The 25,027-nt window shown below is 47.5% G+C and overlaps 1 protein-coding gene and 1 non-coding gene across 3 annotated transcripts in view; both read left to right on the top strand.

The window, feature by feature from the left end:
* ACVR1B (activin A receptor type 1B) overlaps positions 1-22,982 on the top strand; it is a 45,926-nt gene extending 22,944 nt beyond the window's left edge. Inside the window, exons 2-10 of one of the 2 annotated variants that reach the window (XM_030816521.1) lie at positions 506-745; positions 1,569-1,817; positions 6,561-6,791; positions 8,302-8,424; positions 9,616-9,783; positions 10,803-10,959; positions 12,402-12,526; positions 17,754-17,884; positions 19,880-22,982. In XM_030816521.1, coding sequence (XP_030672381.1) covers positions 506-745; positions 1,569-1,817; positions 6,561-6,791; positions 8,302-8,424; positions 9,616-9,783; positions 10,803-10,959; positions 12,402-12,526; positions 17,754-17,884; positions 19,880-20,005 — 1,550 coding nt within the window. In that variant the 3' untranslated portion in view covers positions 20,006-22,982. The remainder of the gene's footprint in view (positions 1-505; positions 746-1,568; positions 1,818-6,560; positions 6,792-8,301; positions 8,425-9,615; positions 9,784-10,802; positions 10,960-12,401; positions 12,527-17,753; positions 17,885-19,879) is intronic. The other variant, XM_030816520.1, reaches the window with a different exon arrangement.
* On the top strand, positions 13,241-13,347 carry LOC115836421. The gene has a single exon (XR_004031505.1). It is a non-coding gene; the product is annotated as a U6 spliceosomal RNA (small nuclear RNA).
* Positions 22,983-25,027: the final 2,045 nt, after the last annotated feature.

Genomic DNA, 25,027 nt, shown 5'->3' with positions numbered 1-25,027 from the left:
TTCAAAAGAAGTGACATTTGAGTTGAATTTTGAAGGATATGTAAGAATTAGGCAGGAAAAAAGCATTGCAGCAAAAGAATGTGTGAGAGCATGCATGCTGCAGGAAGCCGTGGGTGTGCTTGGTTCCTGCTGGGGGAGATAGGGCTGGTGATAGCTCCAGGAACCCTAGGTGGCTCTGCATGAAGTGGGGGGCAGCCCCACATTCTCCAAAAGGAAGATGCTTTCCTCTTGTCAGGCATCTCAATTTGAAGAAAAGGTAGTTCCTCTGTCTCTCACAGGCATAAAGTAGAGCACTTAGAGGATAATAGTGGAGCCTCAAAATCCTTGTTTGTGAGCTAAATAAACAGGTGAAGTTGTGCTCAGTTAAGGATATCTTTTTGGCCCCATCTCTATAAAAACTGTTTTGGAACATCAAGTATGCTAAGGGATTATATTCTAAGTTTGGAAAAGGACCTGCAAAAGATCTCACCATTGATGTCAATGTCTGCTCCCCAATTTCCTGCAGCTCTGCTGTGTGCGTGCACCAGCTGCCTCCAGGCCAACTACACGTGTGAGACAGATGGGGCCTGCATGGTTTCCATTTTCAATCTGGATGGGATGGAGCACCATGTGCGCACCTGCATCCCCAAAGTGGAGCTGGTCCCTGCCGGGAAGCCCTTCTACTGCCTGAGCTCAGAGGACCTGCGCAACACCCACTGCTGCTACACTGACTACTGCAACAGGATCGACTTGAGGGTGCCCAGTGGTGAGTGCATGCCCTTGTTAGGCTAGTGGCCCAGCTTGGAGGTAGGGCACCCCGTCGTTTCATTTTTTTTCTGCTCTTGCCCACTCACTTGGTTTGACGGTAAAGATGCCTTTCGGATGTTCCCCAAGGTGACAAAGGCTGGGGTTTCTCAGGAGTTGCTTTTGTAGATTAGAGGGTGAGGAAGCAGATTTTCAAGTTAGTCCCAGAGGTGCCCGCAGTGTTTTGAATAGTGGCTTAGCAGCCATAGGCAGCGGTGAGGAGTGGAAGAACCAGGCAGAGATCCCCACGGGAGGATGTGGGACTGATCCAGAAAGAGATGGCCCCAGAGCCGAGCAAAGGTGACTCCTTAAGGGAGGATGATGGTTAGATGTGAGGAGGGACCAGAATAGGAAAGGCCAGTGACCAAAGCTGAGAAACACCACATACCACCCTTTTGCAAGTCTACCATTCAGGAGGCATTACTGTGGAGCCCACAGGAAAAGGAGAGAAACTAGAGCAGAGCTTAGAGGAGCTGTGGGCAGTTAAAGAGCAGAAACAGTCATCTGTGTAGGGGCCTGAGGTGAGGATAGTACCATGAAATGCGTGAGATTACGAAGTAGGTTGTGGGTTTGACTGTGGAAAGAGGTGCCTTAACTAAAGAGGTTGGGCAGTTGAGAGCATCTAGGCAGACAAGACTAGCCAGGAAGATCAGAGAGATTAAGGGAGCCTGAACACATCGACAGGGAAAGGGGTCTTTTTCACTCTTCACTTTGAGGGAGGTGTTTTTACTCTTTCTCTTGTTTTTACTTCTCATTCTTTTCCTCTCCTCTCTCACTTGACCCAGGTCACCTCAAGGAGCCTGAGCACCCGTCCATGTGGGGCCCGGTGGAGCTGGTAGGCATCATCGCCGGCCCGGTGTTCCTCCTGTTCCTCATCATCATCATTGTTTTCCTTGTCATTAACTATCATCAGCGTGTCTATCATAACCGCCAGAGACTGGACATGGAAGATCCCTCATGTGAGATGTGTCTCTCCAAAGACAAGACGCTCCAGGATCTCGTCTACGATCTCTCCACCTCAGGGTCTGGCTCAGGTACCGAGTTCTCCAGGGCATTGTGTCTGTGGTTGGCGTTTATCAGTTTCCCAGCAGGATAGAGTGCTTATAGAGAAGGCTGGGGGCCCTGCATTTGTTTCTACCAGCATTGAGTCATTTGGTTTCCTAGTTTCCCTTCTTTTGGAGTCTGACGTGTAATAAGATAAGATAATGGGTTCACAGAAAATCTCTCTTTCCCTGGGATTCCCAAGGTATAGTACACAATTATCCACTACAGAAGTCCTGCCTCTCTAAGCTTTGCAACTGTACGTACATCTATTAAAATTCAGCTGGTTCCACCTGAGCAGTGGAGTGCTCGATTTCAGGGCCCCTTTTGAGAAACAGGAGTGTGCCAGATTCCTGTGAAGTGGTGACAGCTAATCATTGATCTCTGAGCAACCACAAGGGGAGTTTAAGGACATCCAGTAAAGCTTAGAGTTGGGATTTGGTGAATCATTGACTTGTACCAGTTGCCCAAGGGTTTTTGGTGGGGGTGAAAATAAAGGCAGTGTGGGCCTCCAGCATAGCATCAGCACTATTTCCTGTACTGCCTTTTGTTGACCAAGTCTTTCTCAGATGAGGGAAATGAACCAAACACTGGACCTTGGCATAAGACGAGAATTTAAGATAAAGGGGCTTGGGGTTGTTTAGGTCTCAGGGTATAGCTCAGCTAGCTATTAAATGTGAACATGAATGCAAAAGAATTTTTTTAACTTACTTATTTATGTATTTATTTATTTAGACACAGAGTCTTGCTCTGTTTCCCAGGCAGGAGTGCAGTGGCGCAATCTCCACTCACTGAAACCTCCACCTGCGTGGTTCAAGTGATTCTCCTGCCTCAGCCTCCTGAGTAGCTGGGATTACAGGCATGCGCCACCACAGCGGCTAATTTTTGTATTTTTAGTAGAGACAAGGTTTTGCCATGTCGGCCAGGCTGGTCTTGTGTTGTTGACCTCAAGTGATCCGCCCCGCTGACAAAGAATTTTTTTAATGAAGAGAAACCATTATTTTTGTGACAATGGTATTGCGTTCCTTTTTTTTTTTTTTTTTTTTTTTTAAGATATGGTCTCGCTCTGTTGTTGCCCAGGCTGCAGTGCCATCGTGCAATCACAGCTGACTGCAGCCTCAACCTCCTGGGCTCAAGAGATCCTCCACCTTAGTCTCCTGAGTAGCTGAGATGTCAGGCATCTGCCACCAAGCCTGGCAATGTGTGTGTGTGTGTGTGTGTGTGTGTGTGTGTGTGTGTGTAAGGTTTCACTTTGTTGCCCAGGCTGGTCTCAAATTCTTGGCTTCAAGTCCGTTCTTAAAAAAGAAAAAAAAATCCACAAAGATCACTGTTGCCATTCTAGCTAAAATGCAGAGGATCTTATTTGTGAGAACTTTGCATGTTTTTATGTATGTTTCCTTGACGTGGGACAAGACTGTTGTTCTGTGGGGAAATTATGCCATCAGTCATGCCCAGACATTCTGCTTGACACGGGAGTACTTTGAGCTGTGACATCTCCTGAATTTCAGTGGCTTTGCTTTTATTAAGCTCTGCAGTAGAGAGCACCAAAATGATGGATATATTTAAAAGCTGCATATTTTTAGAAACAGCAAAAATCTAGGGCTTGTTCCTTGTTGAAAGAGTTGGGGCAGTGGTTAGAACCTCCTGGCTGACTGTGGGAATTGATTTGCTGCTAGAGGAGGGTAGATTGGGTTTTCCAAAGTCTTTTTAAGACCCAGACCAGCTGAAGCAAGGGAAGGGCCATGGTAGTTGTTTAGTCGTCTGTAGTAAAATGGTTAATAACTATTTCCCTCTGAGTGGTTTAGTATATTCTTCATTGAGAATATGCAGAGCTTCCAAGGTGTTAGGTTTCTAATAATGTGGTTTTTAAAGTAGTGAGTCCATGCTGCTCATACGACTTTTAATTTATTTAAATAAGTATATACTGAATACCTTCTGGGTGATATGGTTTTAAACAGATTAGAAAGAGGCTGACCCGGCCAGGTGCGGTGGCTCACGCTTGTAATCCCAGCACTTTGGGAGGCCGAGGCAGGCGGATCACGAGGTCAGGAGATCCAGACCATCCTGGCTAACACAGTGAAACCCTGTCTCTACTAAAAATACAGAAAATTAGCTGAGCGTGGTGGTGGGCGCCTGTAGTCCCAGCTACTCAAGAGGCTGAGGCAGGAGAATGGTGTGAACCTGGGAGGCGGAGCTTGCAGTGAGCCGAGATCATGCCACTGCACTCCAGCCTGGGCAACAGAGCGAGACTCCGTCTCAAAAAAAAAAAAAAAAAAAAAAAGAAAAGGCTGATCCAGGATTGGATCAGAGAGACAGGAATTGTTGGGAAGAGTCTCATGGAGGAGGGCACATTTAAAGGAGTCTTGAGGCTGGGCAGCCACACCTATCATCCCAGCACTTTGGGAGGCCAGGGTGGGCAGATCACATGAGGTCAAAAGTTCGAGACCAGTCTGACTAACATGGTGAAACCTCGTCTCTACTAAATACAAAAAATTAGCCAGATGTAGTGGCGCACGCCTATAATTCCAGCTATTCAGGAGGCTGAGGCAGGAGAATCGCTTGAACCCGGGAGGCAGAGGTTGCAGTGAGCCCAGATCGTACCATTGCACTCCAGCCTGGGCAGCAAGAGCAAAGCTCCGTCTCAAAAAAAAAAAAAAAAAAAGGCCAGGCACAGTGGCTCACACCCGTAATCCCAGCACTTTGGGAGGCCGAGGCGGGTAGATCACCTCAGGTCAGGAGTTCGAGACCAGCCTGACCAACATGATGAAACCCCCATCTCTACTAAAAATACAAAAATTAGCTGGGTGTGGTGGCGGGCACCTGTAATCCCAGCTACTCAGAAGGCTGAGGCAGGAGAATCACGTGAACCTAGGAGGTGGAGGTTGCAGTGAGCTGAAATCATACCATTGCATTCCAGCCTGGGTGACAGAGCGAGACACCATCTCAAAAAAAAAAAAAAAAAAGGAGTCTTGAAGAATGAGTTGGAATTTTTAGGAGAGGCAAGAGGGCAAAGAACATTCCAGGCCAATGAAAATACCTTGAGTAAAAAGACAAAGGCCAGGCGCCGTGGCTCACGCTTGTGATCCCAGCACTTTGGGAGGCCGAGGCGGGCGGATCACGAGGTCAGGAGATCAAGACCACGGTGAAACCCCATCTCTACTAAAAATACAAAAAATTAGCCGGGCGTGGTGGCGGGCGCCTGTAGTCCCAGCTACTCGGAGAGGCTGAGGCAGGAGAATGGCATGAACCCGGGAGGCGGAGCTTGCAGTGAGCCGAGATTGCACCACTGCACTCCAGCCTGGGCCACAGAGCGAGACTCCGTCTCAAAAAAAAAAAAAAGGGCATGAAGGTCCACTGTATGTTTAAAGAACTTTTATGATAAGGAGACCAGCATGATGTGCTTGTGCTGGGGAAGCAGGGGGTAGTGTCAGGCTGGCCCACGTGTAGAGGATCTTGAGGGCTGACCTTTATCTTCTAGGTAAGGGGCTTCTACTGAAAGTTTCCATGTGGGAAATGAATGTTCATTTTTTCCTTTGGAAGGAATTCTGGCAGTGGTGTGGAGGATGAATTCATTCACTACCAGCCTTCTGTTGGGAAGGGTGGGGTGAGGCGGGCTATGTGTGGGTGCACAGGGCAAGAGCAGACTGAGATGGGAGGCAAAAGACCTGTTGGAAGTCTTTTAGAGAAGGTCCAAAAGTAGGACAGGCGGACGGAGATGGAGAGGCGGGGGCTAATTTGAGAAACATTTTGGTGGTTCTATACTGTTGTCATTAAAAGCATAGATTATAGAGTCAGACAGTCCTAGATTTTAAGCCCTGCTTTGCCACTTACTGCTCGTATGAATTTGAATATTACATAACCTCCTCTTTGAGCCTTAGTTTTCTTGTTTATAAAATGGGGAGGTAACGGTGCCTTACCTTCCAGGTGATTTGGGGAAGTGAGATAATGTATGTAAAGCCCTTAGCACGGAGCCTAATGCATAGTAAGCATGCAGTAAATGGTAGTTCCCATCTACCAGACCTAGGGATTAATAATGCATTTATTTATTTGATTGGGGGTGAGAGTAAGACAGTTAAGAGTCACTTGTGATGGTAAGGGTGATTGGATACATAGAGATATATTGAATGAGTCAAATGAAGCAATGTTGAGTTTTATAAAGACAGTAAAGTTAATCTTAGACTAAACATAGATAGTCCTCCATTCTACATCTGGAGTTCCGCTTGTGAGCAGAGCATTGCTCTCTTTGGAGGTGGGAACCCATGGGCCTCACAGCACTGCCCTCTAGTGTCTAATAAGCAGAACAGCTAGAAGGTGGCCCCCAGCACATGATCCCACACTTTCATGTCCTCTGCTCTCTTTCCTTCCTCCACCAAAAGAAAGCAGATGTGGGTGGATCGGCCCACAGGTGGCTGGCTGAAGAGTTGGTAAATCTGGTCAAACATTTACATTCAAATCTATCATCCGTGCGTACTGAGAGGAGAAATTGCTTAGATAAGGAGTAGCTAATCATACACGTTTCCTGTTTGTGTTCACTCTTTCCCATCTCTCCGCCTGGCTCAGCCCTCTGGTAGATTACCTAGAAATGCGTAGGGGCAGCAGCAGCTCTCCATGGTTAATGGACCAGTGTAGGATGAAGACACCATGTTAAGGGTCTTTCCATTGTGCCAATTAGTGTGGGAGTTGGAAAATTTGTCAAATTTGCAATGTCAGGTTTCTTCCTATTCTTTGGTCCACAGGGTTACCCCTCTTTGTCCAGCGCACAGTGGCCCGAACCATCGTTTTACAAGAGATTATTGGCAAGGGTCGGTTTGGGGAAGTATGGCGGGGCCGCTGGAGGGGTGGTGATGTGGCTGTGAAAATATTCTCTTCTCGTGAAGAACGGTCTTGGTTCAGGGAAGCAGAAATATACCAGACGGTCATGCTGCGCCATGAAAACATCCTTGGATTTATTGCTGCTGACAATAAAGGTAAGGGCTGGGCTTGGATACAGCATTCCCAGATGGAGGATGCTAGAGAAAGTGCATAGCTGTGGGGCGCACAGCTCTGTTTGCCTTCATCATTGTAACCCGTAGAAAGAAAACTTGAGTAAGGTCAAGGTTTCCATGCTTTCCTTAAAGTGTGGAGCCTTTTATTCCATGAAAAGCTTATACAGAAATCCAGGTTATCAAGCAAATAAACAAGCAGTTCTTACTCAGATAAACAAGATACATCCCCTCACCCTCCCTGCTCAATGTCTCTTTCTCCACTCCCCTAAACCCACCTCCAGTGTAGTTCCTGCAGGGGGTCCCATAAACTTATTTTGAAAATCACTAGGATGGGCTGGGCGCGTTGGCTCACACATGTAATCCCAGCACTTTGGGAGGCCGAGGCAGGCAGATCACTTGAGGTCAGGAGTTCGTGACCAGCCTGGCCAACATGGCGAAACCCCATCTCTACTAAAAACACAAAAATGAGCTGGCCATGGTGACACGTACCTGTAATCCCAGCTACTCAGGAGGCTGAGGCAGGAGAATTGCTTGAACCCAGGCGGCGGAGGTTGCAGTGAGCTGGAGGTTGCAGTGAGTCGGAGGTTGCAGTGAGCTGAGGTCACGCCACTGCACTCCAGCCTGGGCGACAGAGCGAGGCTCTGTCTCAAAAAAAAAAAAAAAGAAAAAAGAAAATCACTGGGGGTGAGGAATTGTGGCCTCAACCCTGGCAGGGAAGATAACGACAGAAAAGCCTGTAGTCCATGAAGTGTTGCCTTCAGACTCTGCTCTTGGTCAGTCCTGTCCCTGAGGATTCTTGTTTCCTTCTTTCTCTCCCTTTTATTGCTTTAGTTTTTGAATCTCTTATGTGCCAGGCACCTCCCTATGTTTGAGGACCTCATTGACTAGCAAAGGATGACGAGTAAGGGTGATTAGAGGAGGTAAACATGAGTTGTTCTGTTGAGCACAAATTGGGGCTGACTCTTACCTGAGCCCGATGGAGACAAAGGTGGCAAGAATTGGTCAGGAAGAAAAACCTTCCTTGCAGGGAAGGGTACTGCAGACATGTGTGAAGGTGAGGTTTGGGGCCCGGCAAGTAACTTGGATGGCTGTGGGTGGAGAGGCAGGCAGAGGCCAGAGTATGAGGGGCCTTTTTGAGAGGATTGTATTCCATTCTGAAGATAGTGGGTAGTAATTAAAATTTCATTCATTAATTCTATAACATTTATTGACTCCTGTGGGCCAGACCTCTGCTGGCTGCTTGGACCATCACACATAAGAGCAAGATACAGTCCCTCCCCTCACAGAGCTCCCAGGAAGAAGGGGACAGACACGTGGACAGGTAATGGCACCCGGAGCGCAGAGAGGATGCCATGAGTGGCTGGTTCGCATTGTGGAAGGGTCTCTCTAGCAGTTGTGACATGACTTGCTCCTGTGGCACGGTGCAATTTAGAAGTTAGTGTTTACAAAGCCTACAGAAGATGCTATTTGTTTTTCATTCCGGAAACAGCAGCAGACTGCTCATTCCTCACATTGCTGTGGGAAGTTGTAATGGCCTCTGCTGCCCCCAAGCTGAGAAGCCTTAGATTCCAATACAAGGGAGGAAGGGGAAGAGCAAGGTTTTTATTCCCACTGAGTAAGCTATTCCTTTTTAAACACTATCACCTTTTGATAAAATTTAAATCTTACATGTTTTAAAAGGATCAAATCATGTCTTCTGTTCGAACTTGTTAGCAGGGTCCTCAGGACTTTGGGACTGGTTAGAGTGCAAGAAGCAGTGTGTTGGGTGGGCCCCTTGTTTGTGATAAGAGAAGCCAAGATGTGTGCGTTTCCAGGATCCATTCCCTTTATTGATCCTGGCAGCTTGTGTGATAGGGATCTGGCTTTCAAAACCCACATTAAGGCCAGGGAAGGGAAACAATCGGACTCCCTCGTTCTTGCCTTTTTAACATGGTGTATATATAGTATGGTGCCCTGGAATCAGCGCCAGCCTGGAATTTTGGAGATTTCAACTCAATTTCCAGTCTTCCAGTTGACAACGGCATGGCTTAATTCGATTCCTGGCTTTGGTGTTTCTTTTTCTCCCTCCTCCTGCTCTCCTCCTTCCTGCTGTCCCTAGTGTAAAAGAGAAAATAAAGTGTATGCACTCTACCTTCCACTTCTCCTCTGAAGGATGAGATGCCTCTCTGGGAATACTTGGAAGTGGGCCGTTCATGCACTGAAAAGCATTTTTTGGCCTGGAATCCAATAATGCATAAAGGAGATCTTTCCTACTCACAGAGATATCATAGCCTGGTAAGAACAACAGACTGAAAAGAAACATTACAGATGAGACAGGTGCTGTGTTTGGGCTGTGTTCAGAGGGTCGCTGGGACACAGGAGGCCCTCCAAGGCTTTCCTGTTTGGTGGTGGTAGATCCAGCTCATTGTGGTTCTCCCGTGCAGATGAGCAAGTCTTGGTGAGGATCAAAGCAGTGCTGCAGACAAAGCTGGTGATAGCTGTTACGTTCCCCAGGCATGTGCCTCCTCTTTCCTGAGTACCTCACATTTCAAATTTGAGATAATGTTCAGAATCCTACAGCTCACCTAAAAGAAATCAGGAGCAGTCCTAAGAAAGAAATGGTGTTCCCCTGTCCTTACTGAGGTCCCAAACTGGTAGACCACTATAAATGAAAGGATGCTAGATGGGGCTTCAGGGGGCATGGAGGTGGGAAATGTGAATTCAGGAGTCTAACTGGATTTTGTGTTGTACACACTCATCCTTACCAACCTTCACCGTTTTGCTGATAGTTACGCTTTTTCTGGAACTCATCTGTGGTTCTCTGCAGATAATGGCACCTGGACACAGCTGTGGCTTGTTTCTGACTATCATGAGCACGGGTCCCTGTTTGATTATCTGAACCGGTACACAGTGACAATTGAGGGGATGATTAAGCTGGCCTTGTCTGCTGCTAGTGGGCTGGCACACCTGCACATGGAGATCGTGGGCACCCAAGGTGAGTGGACTAGCGCAGGAGCGGCGAAGTGGTGTAGGCATGAAAGGTCCACACCGTCCTGATTTAGTTCCTAGAATTCCTTTTTACTGAGGAAGTTGGGGCTGGACCTCAGGAACTGTAGTCTAATTTAAAGGAAAGGAGGGTTGAGTTTCACTTAAGTGAGGTATCTATAGGATGTTCCCTTCACCTCTGTCTTTAGAACTCCCTCAGGAACCCTATAATATCAATATTCAGCTACTTGTCAATCAATGGCTTGACATAGTCCTTTGTTATGAAGGAGTAATCATCTTAGAATCCCACAGTAGACATGAGAAAAAATGGAACTAAACAGATAAACCAGTGTACTGGGAACATCAGTTTAGTGATTCCCATGTTCATTGATGGGGACAGCTGGCTTAAAGGCCACTTGGTGGATTAGATGCTGGGCCTTACTAATCTGGGAAGGTTTTCCTGGAGGAAGAAGACCTGAAGCTCTGCTGCCTGTTGACTATCATGTCGGCTCTTTGGGAGATCCTGGATCTTGTCACAATGGCAGGTGTGATCCCTGATGCCTGGTTGACCAGGGCCACAGTGGAAAATCACCCGGGAAAGGTGGATCCTGTTCCTATAACCTGTGCAATGCCGTTCTCATCATCGGGCCTGTTTCCTTCTGAGAACTAGGCATCGCAGCAACTTCCCTTCAGTCCCTCAGCACTTCTGTACCTGAGCATATTTGCTCAGGGAAGGCGAGTAGTAGTAGTAAATATTAATACAAATATTAGCTAAATACACATGTCCTTCTGTGGTCTTAGCTACATGAATGCATTTAATCCTCACAACAGTCCCATGAAATAAGTACTGTCATTCTGATTTTATGGATGAGAAGACTGAGGTACAGAGGGCTAAAGTCACTTTTCCAGGGTCACTGGATTAGCAGGAGGCAAAGCCTGGACTCAAACCTATACAGTCTGGCTGCAGAGTCTATGCTTTTAACATTTATATCATCTTTTTGTAAAGATCCCTGTTTTTTTCTCTGCCAGGGAAGCCTGGAATTGCTCATCGAGACTTAAAGTCAAAGAACATTCTGGTGAAGAAAAACGGCATGTGTGCCATAGCAGACCTGGGCCTGGCTGTCCGTCACGATGCAGTCACTGACACCATCGACATTGCCCCGAATCAGAGGGTGGGGACCAAACGGTAGGAGGGCCTGGGCCTCTGCCCTTGCTAAGCAGCTTCTACTGAGTATCCCATCTGTGCCGTTTCCCATATGCACAGGAGAAGGAGGTGTCGATAAAGGAGGCGAGGACCTTGCTCTCAGCCCACTGAAAGTTGAATTGAGCATGCACTCCCCACATTGGAAAGTTACATCACTGAGAGCACAGCTCCATAAACTGTATGCACATTGGTGTTGGTGGTATTAAGGTCGGAGGGTAGAGAAGGACAATCTAGAGCAGGATTTAGAAGGACAGCACGCAACAGGTGTGGCTCGGGAAGAGGGAAAACACTGTCATCTCCTGTGCAGAGAGCTGTGAAGGAGGCAGGGAGCATGTTCTTAGGGACTGGAGAGCAGATTTGCCAAACTATAGCAGAGGTAACCCAGGATGGAGATTTGGGGCACCCTTCAAGATTATGGGCCTGCTTCCCACTTCATGCAGAAGTGAGGTAAGAAGTAAGGAGCTGTGATTGCAAACTGACTTCATGAGTTGGAAATGGGACTGCCTTTTAATAGAGTGGAAGAGGTGGAAATTTGCTGAATCTAAATGAATTTAATTAAGATTATCCCCTGATTTATTGTGGGGGCTGGGGTGGCTGGAATCATAGTAATTACTCATAATTACTACTCAGAGTCATCAGGGGTGCCACTGACCACCTCTAGAATTAATTTTGACATATCTACAGTCAGGTAAGATAACAAAAGAAGTTCAGAATGAAACTTAAGCTCAACCCATCACTGTGACTACATTCAATAAAGTGAAAGACCCTGGTGTCAACCAAATATTATGTGCTGTTACTGCCCCTGTGACCCACATTACAGTTACTTCTGCCAAGAAGTCAAAACATGCTTCAGATAAACAAATCTTTACTCTCTCTTTTTTTAAGATGGAGTTTCACTCTTGTTGCCCAAGCTGGAGTGCAATGCCGCAATCGTGGCTCACTGCAGCCTCCGCCTCCCGGGTTCAAGTGATTCTCCTGCCTCAGCCTCCCGAGTAGCTGGGATTACAGGTGCCTGCCACCATGCCTGGCTAATTTTTTGTATTTTTAATAGAGATGGGGTTTCACGATGTTGGCCAGGCTGGTCTCCAACTCCTGCCCTCAGGTGATCCGCCCACCTTGGCCTCCCAAAGTGCTGGGATTACAGGCGTGAGCCACCACACCTGGCCAAATAAACAAATCTTGATGGTTAAAAATAGAGATACACATCAGAGTAGCCTGGTATTGCCAAATCTGTGCTGAAGTATTTAGAATCAAATCTAAAACATGGGAGTTTGCAATGAAGAGATATGTACACTTCTTCTGCCCCAAGGGACTTTATCAGGGTGATACTCTTCCACATTCAGAGGGCTCCTGAATCAATACTTTGATTTAAAGAGAGCAGTCATCATTTTCTGTGCGTGACCATGTTTGTTTTGCTATTGCAGATACATGGCCCCTGAAGTACTTGATGAAACCATTAATATGAAACACTTTGACTCCTTTAAATGTGCTGATATTTATGCCCTCGGGCTTGTATATTGGGAGATTGCTCGAAGATGCAATTCTGGAGGTACCTTTCTTTTTTGCCTTTGCTCCTACCTCCCATTCCAGGATGCTGGATCACCCAAAGCTGTTTTACTGCCCCCTTTCTTTTTACAACCTGTTGGATGCCTGTTGCCAGAGCCTGAATCATTGTTTAAGGTTGCCATCAAAGGTGTGGAGGTAGCTGTGCTTAGGGTGTGTTTATTCTTCAGGGATCAGCTTGTTGAATAGTGTTGTGTGTTATGGTAACCATTCTGAAGGCTCGTTTGGCTTTATAAACAAACAAACATTGTTTTATTAGTCCCTGGCCGGGAGTGCCCCGGTGCGAATAGCACGGTATTCATGCAGTGGTCTCCTTCACATCAGAAGCAGTATATTCTAACGCGGTGGCTCCCAAGCCACATTCATGGGAAACCCTGCTGTTTCATTGTTAAAATAATAGTGCTAATTTCTAAATTTATAAAAGTGCATAGATTTTTCTTAAAAGTGAGTTTTTTCTCCCATAGTTAAAAATCGTTGGCATTTGCAACTTCTTATTCATGACAGAATGCAGTAAGAAATAGTATCAGATTTAGCAGAAACACTTCTTATTGTCAACTTAGTATATCAGTATTTTATGATAATTTCCACATATTCTGCCACATGATCAAGTTCCAGGACCTCTAGAGCCCTACTCTCAGCCATTTGTCTGTGATATAAGAGATTCCAGGGCAGTGAAAGTGGTTGAAAAAAAGAACTGGTGGTGCTCACTTCGCCAGCATATATACTAAAATTGGAACGATACAGAGAAGGTTAGCGTGGCCCCTGTGCAAGGATGACATGCAAATTCCTGAAGGGTTCCATATTTTTTAAAGACCTAGTATTTGATAGCACCACAGGGTGACTATAGTCAATAACGTAATTGTACATTTTAAAATAACTGAAAGAATATAATTGGATTGTTTGTAACACAGTGTAAATGCTTGAAGGGATGGATATCCCATTTTCCCTGATGTGATTATTACGCATTGCATGCCTGTGTCAAAACATCTCATGTTGTACCCCATAAGTATATACATCTACTGTGTTCCCACAAAAATTAAAATTTAAAAAAATCTAATCTACAAAAAATATGACAAGTCTTCCAGCAGAACTGTTTTGTATATTAATGCCCTCTTCCAGCTTCCATTTATGACATGTTTGGTAAAATCCAAATTACGGAAATAGTGCCTAGGTAGTATTCATGGAATTGGACCTCTAAATTTTGATCAGTATATGCAGTAAAACAGACTAAGAGGCCAGGCGAAGTGGCTCACGCTTGTAATCCCCAGTACTTTGGGAGGCCAAGGCGAGCAGATCACGAGGTCAAGAGATCGAGACCGTCCTGGCCAACATGGTGAAACCCTGTCTCTACTAAAAATACAAAAATTAGCAGGGCATGGTGGTGCACGCCTGTAGTCCCAGCTACTCGGGAGGCTGAGGCAGGAGAACGCTTGAACCCTGGAGGCAGACGTTGCAGTGAGCCAAGATCGAGCCACTGCATTGCAGCCTTGCGACAGAGCGAGACTCCATCTCAAAGAAAAAACAAACAAACAAAAAAACAGACTAAGAAAAATCTGGTCACACAGGTCTTAAACTGTGAATAAGTTTATTTCTTCTTATGACATCCAGAAATTGAGGTTAAATATATAACAATACTAACATTCACCACTTGCTATGTATAAGCTCATTTAATCTTTACTACTACAAGTAAGTAAGTAGGTGCTATTATCATCGCCATTTTACAAATGAAGAAAATGAGTCACAGAGAAGTTAGGAAATTTGTCCAAGGTCACATAACTATTTTAGTAAACGAGGGTTCAGACTCGGACAGGCTGAGGCCAGGGCTTAAGCCTGTAACTACCCCTTAGATAATTACCAAGTCCAATTCTCTACTTAAAAATATTTCCCAGAGTGGGCACTGTGTCACACCTGTAATCGCAGCACTTTGAGAGGCCAAGGTGGGCTGATTACCTGAGGCCAGGAGTTCGAGACCAGCTTGGGCTACGTGGCGAAACTCTATCTCTACAAAAATAAAAAAATTAGCCAGACATAAAGGCCAGGCATGGTGGCTCACGCCTGTAATCCCAGCACTTTGGGAGGCCAGGGTGGGCGGATCACCTGAGGTCAGGAGTTCGAGACCAGCCTGGCAATGTGAAACCCTGTCTCTACTAAAAATACAAAAATTAGCCGGGTGTGGTGGTGGGCGCCTGTAATCTCAGCTACTCAGGAGGTTGAGGTAGGAGAGACTCCATCTTTACTTTAAAAAAAAAAAAAATTGTCTCATTAGCTCAAGACAGCAGGGTTTTGTTGTTTAGTTTTGTTTTTCTTTTTCTGGAAAAGGGCTTGAGAAAAATTAATTGGCTTTTTATTTTTATTTTTTTGAGAGAGGGTTTGTCTTTGTCACCCAGGCTGTAGTGCCATGGCACAATCTTAGCTCACTGCAACCTCCACCTTCTGGGTTCAAGCCAGTCTCCTGCCTCAGCCTCCCGAGTAGCTGGGATTACAGGCGCCCACCACCACTCCCGGCTGAATTTTCTATTTTTAGTAGAGATGGGGTTTCATTGTGTTGGCCAGGCTGGTCTCGAACTCCTGACCTCAGGTGGTCCACCTGCCTTAGCCTCCCAAAGTGCTAGGATTATAGGCGTGAGCCACTGTGCCTGGCCTAAAGTGGCTTTTTTTTTTTTTTTTTGAGACAAGAGTCTCGCTGTCACCCAGGCTGGAGTGCAGTGGCGCAATCTCGGCTCACTGCAGGCTCCGCCCCCCGGGGTCACGCCATTCTCCTGCCTCAGCCTCCCAAGTAGCTGGGACTACAGGTGCCGGTCACCTCGCCCAGCTAATTTTTTGTATTTTTAGTAGAGACGGGGTTTCACTGTGTTAGCCAGGATGGTCTCGATCTCCTGACCTCGTGATCCGCCCGCTCGGCCTCCCAAAGTGCTGAGATTACAGGCGTGAGCCACCGTGCCTGGCCTGGCTTTTTAAAATTATCTTTTTATTATGGAAAATCTTTAAGTTTGTAGCTCTTAAAGATGAGGACTTAAAAAAATGCAGTGCTATTACCACACTTTACAAAATAAACATCAGGCTGGGCGCAGTGCCTCATGCCTGTAATCTCAGCACTTTGGGAGGCCGAGGTGGGCTGATCACAAGGTCAGGAGTTTGCGACCAGTCTGGCCAACATAGTGAAACCTCGTCTATACTAAAAATACAAAAAAATTGCCAGGTGTGGTAGTGTGCATCTGTAGTCCCAGCTGCTTGGGAGGCTGAGGAAGGAGAATCACATGAACCAAGGAAATGGAGGTTGCAGCAAGCTGAGATCGTGCCGCTGCACTCCAGCCTCGGCAACAGTGGAGAGACTCCGTCTCAAAAAAAGAAAAGAAAGGAGAAAAAAATGAACATTAGGGGTCAGGTGCGGTGGCTCGCACCTGTAGTCCCAGCACTTTGGGAGGCTGAGGCAGGCAGATCACCTGAGGTCAGGAGTTCAAGACCAGCTTGGCCAACATGGTGAAACCCCATCTCTACCAAAAATACAAAAATTAGCCAGGCTTGGTGGCGGGCACCTGTAATCCCAGCTACTCGGAGGCTGAGGCAGAAGAATTGCTTGTACCCGGCAGGTGGAAGTTGCATTAAGCTGAGATCGTGCCATTGCACTCCAGCCTGGGTGACAAGAGTGAAACTCCCCAAAAAAAAAAAAAAGCTTTTTTTTTTTTTTTTTTTTTTTTTTGAGACAGAGTCTTACTCTGTCACCCAGGCTGGAGTGCAGTGGCATGATCACAGCTCACTGTAGCCTCCACCTCCCTAGGCTCAGGTGAACCTTCCACTCCAGCCTCCTGAGTAGCTTGGGACTACAGGTGCACCACCATGCCCTGCTAATTTTTGTATTTTTTGTGGAGACAGGGTTTTGCCATGTTGCCCAGGCTGGTCTTGAACTCCTGTGTTCAAGCAATCCTTCCACCTCCGCCTCCCAAAGTGCTAGGATTACAGATGTGAGCCATTGTGCCTGGCAAACATTAATATCACTTAACATCTAGTCAGTGTTGAGATTGCCCCAGTCTCCTAAATTTTTAAAGCAGTTTGTTCAAATCGGGGTTCCAATAAGTTTTATCCCCTGCAGTTGATGAATACACCTCCTACATCTCTTCTTGTCTACCTGTTCCCCCTCATTTTTAATTCCCACTCTGTTTTTTCAGAGAATCCAGGTCATTTGTCCTGTAGAGTTTCCCAGGCTAGATTTTACAGATTGCTTAGGTAGAGTTCACATATTCTACTCTTCCTGGTATTTCCTATGAATTGGTAGTTAGATCTGGCAGCTAGAATCATTTCTGGGGGTTTGGGGACACGTATCCTTCACAGAGGTTCCTCTCTCCTTCTGTGACAAGTTGCGTAGTGTTGGTTCTCTATTTTTGTGTTGTTAACGTGCCATGGTGATATTGTCCAAAACTAAGCGAATGATTACTTCCCCTACATATGTATTTGGTTCCCATGATATATAGTTGGAATAGGAGAGGCAGAAAAAATATTTGATTCTTTCCACTTATTTACCATTTTTCAAAATAATGAGGTGGTTCTGTAGCCTCTCACAGAGGTGACTGAAGTTTCCTTTTTTAGACTTTAAAAATATTTGTTTCCATTGAAGTTATTTGTCTTATTGTTACTTAAAGGTTCCCATCTTTGGTCAGTTGGGAGCTTATCAAGTTGGTGCCTTTTGATGTGACCCCAGTAGTCTTTGATAGATTCCTTGCTTTGGCTGTGAAAAAAATGTTCCTTTGTATTTCTTTTTGTTTAATTGTTTTGTTTGAGACAGAGTCTTGCACTCTTGCCCAGGCTGGAGTGCAGTGGCACGATCTCTGCTCACTGCAACCTCTGCCTCCAGGGTTCAAGCGATTCTCCTGCCTCAGCCTCCCTAGTAGCTGGGACTACAGGTGTTAGCCACCACGTCTGGTTAATTTTTGTATTTTTAGTAGAAATGGGGTTTTACCATGTTGGCGGGGCTGGTCTCAAACTACTGATCTCAGGTGATCCGCTTGCCTTGGCCTCCCAAAGTGCTGGGATTACAGGCATGAGCCACCATGCCCGGCCCCTTTTGTGTATTTCTTGTTCCATACTTAGAATTAACTAACTTTCTAAGGAACCTTAGGGGGTAGTGGTATTTACAGAGCACAGTGTAGGTTTTGTCACTGGCTTCTGAGTAATCTCTTCCTGCTGTTGATAACTCAGGTAATTTTCTTTTCTCCCAGGAGTCCATGAAGAATATCAGCTGCCATATTACGACTTAGTGCCCTCTGACCCTTCCATTGAGGAAATGCGAAAGGTCGTATGTGATCAGAAGCTGCGTCCCAACATCCCCAACTGGTGGCAGAGTTACGAGGTAAGAAGCCGGCCTCCTGCGGCTTCCCCATCAGCCTGATTTCTCCACCTTAGAAAAGGGTTTCTTGACAATGGGGTCAGGCCCCAGAGGCGCCCTCTGAGAGTGTCAGTTATTATTTACTATTAGGTGCTATTATACATATCCCAAGCCCTTTGGGGCTACAGTCTCTTGTCCTGGACCCTGTAGGGTGTCATTTGGAGTTCACAGCCTAGAAGAAGAAAAGGCTTTGGGCCTGGTGTGGTGGCATAGGCCTGTAATCCTAGCACTTTGAGAGGCTGAGGCAGGAAGATAGCTTGAGCTCAGAAGTTCGAGACAAACCTGGGCAATGTGAGGAGACCCCATCTCTACAAGAAATAAAAAATTAGGCATGGTGGCACACCACCTGTAGTCCTAGGTACTTGGGAGGCTGAGGTGGGAGGATTGCTTGAGCCCAGGAGGTCAAGGCTGCAGTGAGCCATGATTGGGCCACTGCGTTTCAGCCTGGGCAACAGAGCAAGACCCTGTCTCATAAAAGAAAAAGGAAAAGGCTTTGTCTCCAAGACACAGATGAGGGAGGTGGTCAACAAGTGACAACTGAACCCAGAGCTGTCAGACACCAAACTAGGAAAGCAGCTCTGGAGCCTGAGCTGAGCTGAGCTCCATGGAAGAGTGAGGAGGAGGTGTCCATAAGAGAAGCCCTGACACCAGACAGAGGAGGAGGACATGCCTGTGAGGAAAGTGGTCTTTCCAGAAACTCCGAAGGGAGGAGGTGATGTGTATGACGGGGCTGGGATTGGGATGGAGAATGTGAATTTGGGAGAGATGGCAGATGAAATCAGGGGTGTGGGGGAAACAACATTTGGTGGAAAGAATTGATAGGAGGACATGTTTGTGACATATGTACTAATAAACATGGAATTCTAGGGTCTTAAGAGTGTTCAGGGGAACAGGCTTCGCCTAGCTAAGTGCTCATGGGTCTCCTTGTCACTTGCGGTTCTGCATTTCCTTTTACTTATTTTTTTCCCAACTCTATCGAGGTGTGATTGACAAACGAAATTGTATCAAAGGTGTACAAGGTGCTGAATTGATACATGTATGTATTGTGACATGATTACCACATTCAAGTTAATGAGCACATCTGTCACCTCACCTTGTTGCCTATGTGTGTAGTGACAGCAGTTGAGACCTACTGTTAGCACATTTCAGGTGTACAGTATTGTTGACTCTAGTCACCTTGCTGTCCATTAGAGCCCCAGAACTTACCTAGTCAAGTAGAGGTTGGCCCTGCCTTTAAAGAGTCTAACCACTAGAGGGCATTTCTGCATTTCAGAACAGAATTGCATATTAGCTGATGCTTTCGTGTTGCATCATAGAGCAGCACTTCTCACTGCACTCCTTGGAACCCTCGGGGCAGGGTTTGCTTCAGAGGGCAGGTGAGACCAAAAGAGCTGGCCATTAGCTGCAGCGTTTGCCTTTCATTTGTGCAAGCTGTCCCTTAAAAAGGAAGAGCCGCCTGGCGCGGTGGCGCACGCCTGTAATCCCAGCACTTTGGGAGGCCGAGGCGGGCAGATCACAAGGTCAAGAGAGCGAGACCATCCTGGCCAACCAATATGGTGAAACCCCGTCTCTACTAAAAATTTAAAAATTAGCTGGGCGTAGTGGCACGTGCCTGTAGTCCCAGCTACTGGGGAGGCTGAGGCAGGAGAATCACTTGAACCTGGGAGGCGGAGGTTGCAGTAAGCCAAGATTGTGCCACTGCACTCCAGCCCGGAAGACAGAGTGAGACTCCTTCTCAAAAAAAAAAAAAAAAAGAAAGAAAGAAAAAAGAAAAAGTAAGAGCCGAGGGACAAAGGGAGCCTTGCAGAGCATTTCCCTAAGGTCGGCCGGCGGGTGGAGGTGGATCTGCCGGACTCTGCACTGAGTGGGAGGTGGCAGGGAAATGAGCGAGAGCCTCGGGACCAGAAGGGCTTCTCCAGGGCACGGCCGAGCTGATGGTTCCTGGGCCTCTCTGCGCAGGCGCTGCGGGTGATGGGGAAGATGATGCGAGAGTGCTGGTATGCCAACGGCGCGGCCCGCCTGACGGCCCTGCGCATCAAGAAGACCCTCTCCCAGCTCAGCGTGCAGGAAGACGTGAAGATCTAACTGCTCCCTCTCTCCACACGGAGCTCCTGGCAGCGAGAACTACGCGCAGCTGCCGCGTCGAGCGTACGATGGAGGCCTACCTCTGGTTTCTGCCCAGCCCTCTGTGGCCAGGATCCCTGGCCCGCACGAGGGACAGAGCCCGGGAGACTCGCTCACTCCCATGTTGGGTTTGAGACAGACACCTTTTCTATTTACCTCCTAATGGCATGGAGACTCTGAGAGCGAATCGTGTGGAGAACTCAGTGCCACAACTCGAACTGGTTGTAGTGGGAAGCCCCGCGAAACCCGGTGCCACCTGGCACATGGCCAGGAGCGGTGACGGGGGTGGGGGGGGGCCTGGGAGGGGCCGGAGGAGCCGAAGTGTTGCCAGTGCTAAGCTGCGCCGAGGGTTTCCTTCGGGGACCAGCCCACAGCACACCGAGGTGGCCCGGAAGAACCGGAGGTGCAGCGCCTCTCACAGGCAGCTCTGAGCCGCGCTTTCCTCTCCTCCCTGGGATGGACGCTGCGGGGAGACTGCCAGTGGAGACGGAATCTGCCGCTTGTCTGTCCAGCCGTGTGTGCATGTGCCGAGGTGCGTCCCCTGTTGTGCCTGGTTCGTGCCATGCCCTTACACGTGCGTGTGAGTGTGTGTGTGTGTCTGTAGGTGCGCACTTACCTGCTTGAGCTTTCTGTGCATGTGCAGGTCGGGGGTGTGGTCGTCATGCTGTCCGTGCGTGCTGGTGCCTCTTTTCAGTAGTGAGCAGCATCTAGTTTCCCTGGTGCCCTTCCCTGGAGGTCTCTCCCTCCCCCAGAGCCCCTCATGCCACAGTGGTACTCTGTGTCCGGCAGGCTACTCTGCCCACCCCAGCCATCAGCACAGCTCTCCTCCTCCATCTCAGACTGTGGAACCAAAGCTGGCCCAGTTGTCCATGACAAAAGAGGCTTTTGGGCCAAAATGTGAGGGAGGCGGGTGGGATGGTCAGGGAAGGAATCCTGGTGGAAGTCTTGGGTGTTAGTGTCAGCCGTGGGAAATGAGCCAGCCCAAGGGCATCATCCTCAGCAGCATCGAGGAAGGGCCGAGGAATGTGAAGCCAGATCTCGGGACTCAGATTGGAATGTCACATCTGTCTTTCATCTCCCAGATCCTGGAAACAGCAGTGTATATTTTTGGTGATGGTGGGTTTGGGGTGGGGAAGGGAAGGGCGGGCAAGGAGTGGGGAGGGAGTCTGGGGTGGGAGGGAGGCATCTGCATGGGTCTTCTTTTACTGGACTGTCTGATCAGGGTGGAGGGAAGGTGAGAGGTTTGCATCCACTTCAGGAGCCCTACTGAAGGGAACAGCCTGAGCCGAACATGTTATTTAACCTGAGTATAGTATTTAACGAAGCCTAGAAGCACGGCTGTGGGTGGTGATTTGGTCAGCATATCTTAGGTATATAATAACTTTGAAGCCATAACTTTTAACTGGAGTGGTTTGATTTATTTTTAATTTTATTGGGAGGGTTTGGATTTTAACTTTTTTTAATGTTGTTAAATATTAAGTTTTTGTAAAAGGAAAACCATCTCTGTGATTACCTCTCAATCTATTTGTTTTTAAAGAAATCCCTAAAAAAAAAAAAAAATTATCCAATTGAACGCACATAGCTCAATCACACTGGAAATGTTTGTCCTTGCACCTGAGCCTGTTCCCACTCAGCAGTGAGAGTTCCTCTTTGCCCTGAGGCTCAGTCTCTCTCGCATTTTGTCCCCACCCCCAATTCCATGAGTGATTTTTGCTCTAGGGCCCTTTCTTGCACTGTCCAGCTGGTTGTACCCTCTCCAGGCATTTATTCGACAAATGTGTGTGAAGTGCCTGCTGGGTGCCAGGTGCTGGGAATACATCTGTGGACAAGACATGCTTGGGTCCTACTGCTGGACCACTGTAAAAAGAGCTAATTCAAGTAAGTAGATGCCTGTTTTGAGACCAGAAGGTTTCATAATTGGTTCTACGATCCTTTTGAGCCTAGAATTACTGTTCTTATATAAGATCACTGAAGAAAGAGGAACCCCCACAACCCCTCCACAAAGAGACCAGAGGCGGGTGATGAGACCTGGGGTTTAGAACCCTAGGTGAGACCTCAAATCCCTGCATTCATTCTGAGCCCCCTTCCTGTCCCCAGGGGAGGTGTATTGTGTATGCAGTCTTAGAGCATCTCTGCCTCCAACCCAGCAGTTCTCTGCCAAAGCCTGTGGAGGAGGGAGAGCCCTGTCCCTGCCCTCAGGCTCCCCAGTGCTCCTGGCCCTTCTATTTATTTGACTGATTATTGCTTCTTTCCTTGCATTAAAGGAGATCTTCCCCTAACCTTTGGGCCAATTTACTGGCCACTAATTTCGTTTAAATACCATTGTGTCATTGGGGGGACTGTCTTTACCCCTGCTGACCTCTCACCTATCCGCCCTGCAGCAGAACCTTGGTGGTTTATAGGTGATGATGGAACTTAGACTCCTCTTCCCAGAGTCACAAGTAGCCTCTGGGATCTGCCGACACACGTCCACTCCCAAGCCACTAGCCCACTCCCCAATTGGCCCTGCTGCCCTTACCCCACACACAGTCCAACTCTTCCACCTTTGGGGAAGATGGAGCAGGTCTTTGGGAAGCTCCCACACCCACCCCTGCCACTCTTAACACTAAGTGAGAGTTTGGGAGAAACTGAAGCCGTGTTTTTGGCCCCCCAAGGCTAACCCTGATCCATAGTGCTACCTGCACCTCTGGATTCTGGATTCACAGACCAAGTCCAAGCCCGTTCTTACGTCGCCATAAAGGCCCCCGAACGGCATTCTCGGTACTTCTGTTTGTTTTTGTACATTTTATTAGAAAGGACTGTAAAATAGCCACTTAGACACTTTACCTCTTCAGTATGCAAATGTAAATAAATTGTAATATAGGAAATCTTTTGTTTTAATATAAGAATGAGCCTGTCCAATTTCTGCTGTACATTATTAAAAGTTTTATTCACAGAGCTGCTCTGGTGCAATCTGTCCCACATATGTAGTGCGGCCACCCAGCTTTTGTCAGGGGAGTTGGGAATGGGGTGAATGTTCTAAGGTCAGGGTCTAGTGCTCACACCAGCTGTAGCAGACCCCAGCAAGAGGAGTGCTGATCCCAGCGTCCTGGGTCTTCCTGAGACTGTTGCTTTGTGTTCCTGGAGGGCGGGTCTGGCATGTAAGGGGCAGAAGACACCAAGCGCCCTTTTCTTGGGCTTTGTCTGAATTTGTCTTCTCATGTTTTTACCTATTTACACAATAGGGTCATGCTCCTGGTTAGTCACACTCTCTCATGTCTTAGAGGCATGAGCCCTCCTTCTAAGCTGAAGTGAAATTGTGAATTCTGGGATGCTTAGGTGACTTTGAGGAGGGAGTCTTCAGTGGTTACTCCTCTGGTATTCTCAGCATGTATTGGGTGTGAATGTCCTCTCTCTCTAGGCTGAGGGAATCTAAGATAACAAGTCCTAGAATCATAGAATCCAGTTTAGAATAGACCTGCAAGATCCCCTAGTTCACTGTCAGGCACTCGACTTCCCTACGATGTCCCGGTCAGGTGCCTGTGTGGCCTCCTGCTAATGCTGGACCACAGCTCCATCTGTAGGCTCCGTGGCTCAGTGGAAAACCCTTCCTTCTGTAGAGCTGGGCAACTTCCATGAGACTTCTACAGGGTTTTCTAAGCAGTTACTCTCTCTTCCCTTATAAGGTCCCTTAAAATATTTACAGGCAGCTGTCATGAATCTTCTGGCAAAACTTCGAGTTTCTTCAGTTAATATTAGTGAATACTTACTGAAAACTCACTGCATGCCAAGCAATGTGCCAAAATTTGCTTTACATATATTAACTGTTTTAATCTTCAGAGCAACCATATGAGATGAGCATCATTATCTTCTCTTTATGGATTAGGAAACAGGATTGGAGAAGTCAAATAAGTTGCCCAAGATCACGTAGCTCATGGGTGGAAAAGACCTTGGGTCCGGGATGTTGACCACAGAGCACAGCCCTTCCCCCACTGCACTATCCTGCTGTGGTTCCACGTTCCTCACCCAGGCTGGCTGCTCTCTTCTGAACCCAGCTAGAGTCGGGCCACAAAGGATGTGTACATAACGTTCCATCCAGATGTCTGATGTCTAGCAGACATCACAGACTAGAACAAGAACCCCACAGACTGTGCTTGATGCCGCAGATCACATCCCAGGACTGCATCTCATCTCTTTTTTTTTTTTTTTTTTTTTTTTTTTTGAGACGGAGTCTCACTCTGTCACCTAGGCTGGAGTGCAGTGGTGCAATCTCGGCTCACTGCAAGCTCCGCCTCCCGGGTTCACGCCATTCTCCTGCCTCAGCCTCTCCGAGTAGCTAGGACTACAGGCGCCTGCCACCACGCCCGGCTAATTTTTTTGTATCTTTAGTAGAGACAGGGTTTCACCGTGGTCTCGATCTCCTGACCTCGTGATCCGCCCGCCTCGGCCTCCCAAAGTGCTGGGATTACAAGCGTGAGCCACCTCGCCCGGCCAATTTTTTGTTTTTTATTTTTTGTTTATTTATTGGGACAGAGTCTCTGTTGCCCTGGCTGGAGTGCAGTGGCGTGATCTTGGCTCACTGCAACCTCCAGGGTTCAAGCGATTCTCCTGCCTCAGCCTCCCAAGTAGCCAAGATCACAGGCGCCCGCCACCACACCCAGCTAATTTTTGTATTTTTAGTAGAGACGGGGTTTCACCATGTTGGCCAGGCAGGTCTCGAACTCCTGACCTCAGGTGATCTGCCCACCTCCTCCTGACCTCAGGTGGTGATCTGCCCACCTCGGCCTCCCAAAGTGTTGGGCTTACAGGTGTGAGCCACCGCTCCCGGCCTATTTATTATTTTAAACAGAGACAGGATCTCCCTTTGATGCCCAGGCTGGTTTTGAACTCTTGGCTTCGGGGAATATCTCCTCCTCGGCCTCCCAAGGTGCTAGGGTTACAGTCATGAACCACTTCACCTGGCCCATAATTTTTAGATGGACAGAGATAGCAGAAGAAGCCCAA

Source organism: Nomascus leucogenys, chromosome 8 (genome assembly GCF_006542625.1).
Source record: "Nomascus leucogenys isolate Asia chromosome 8, Asia_NLE_v1, whole genome shotgun sequence".
Lineage (NCBI taxonomy): Eukaryota > Metazoa > Chordata > Mammalia > Primates > Hylobatidae > Nomascus > Nomascus leucogenys.
This window is presented reverse-complemented; position numbering and strand designations above follow the sequence as displayed.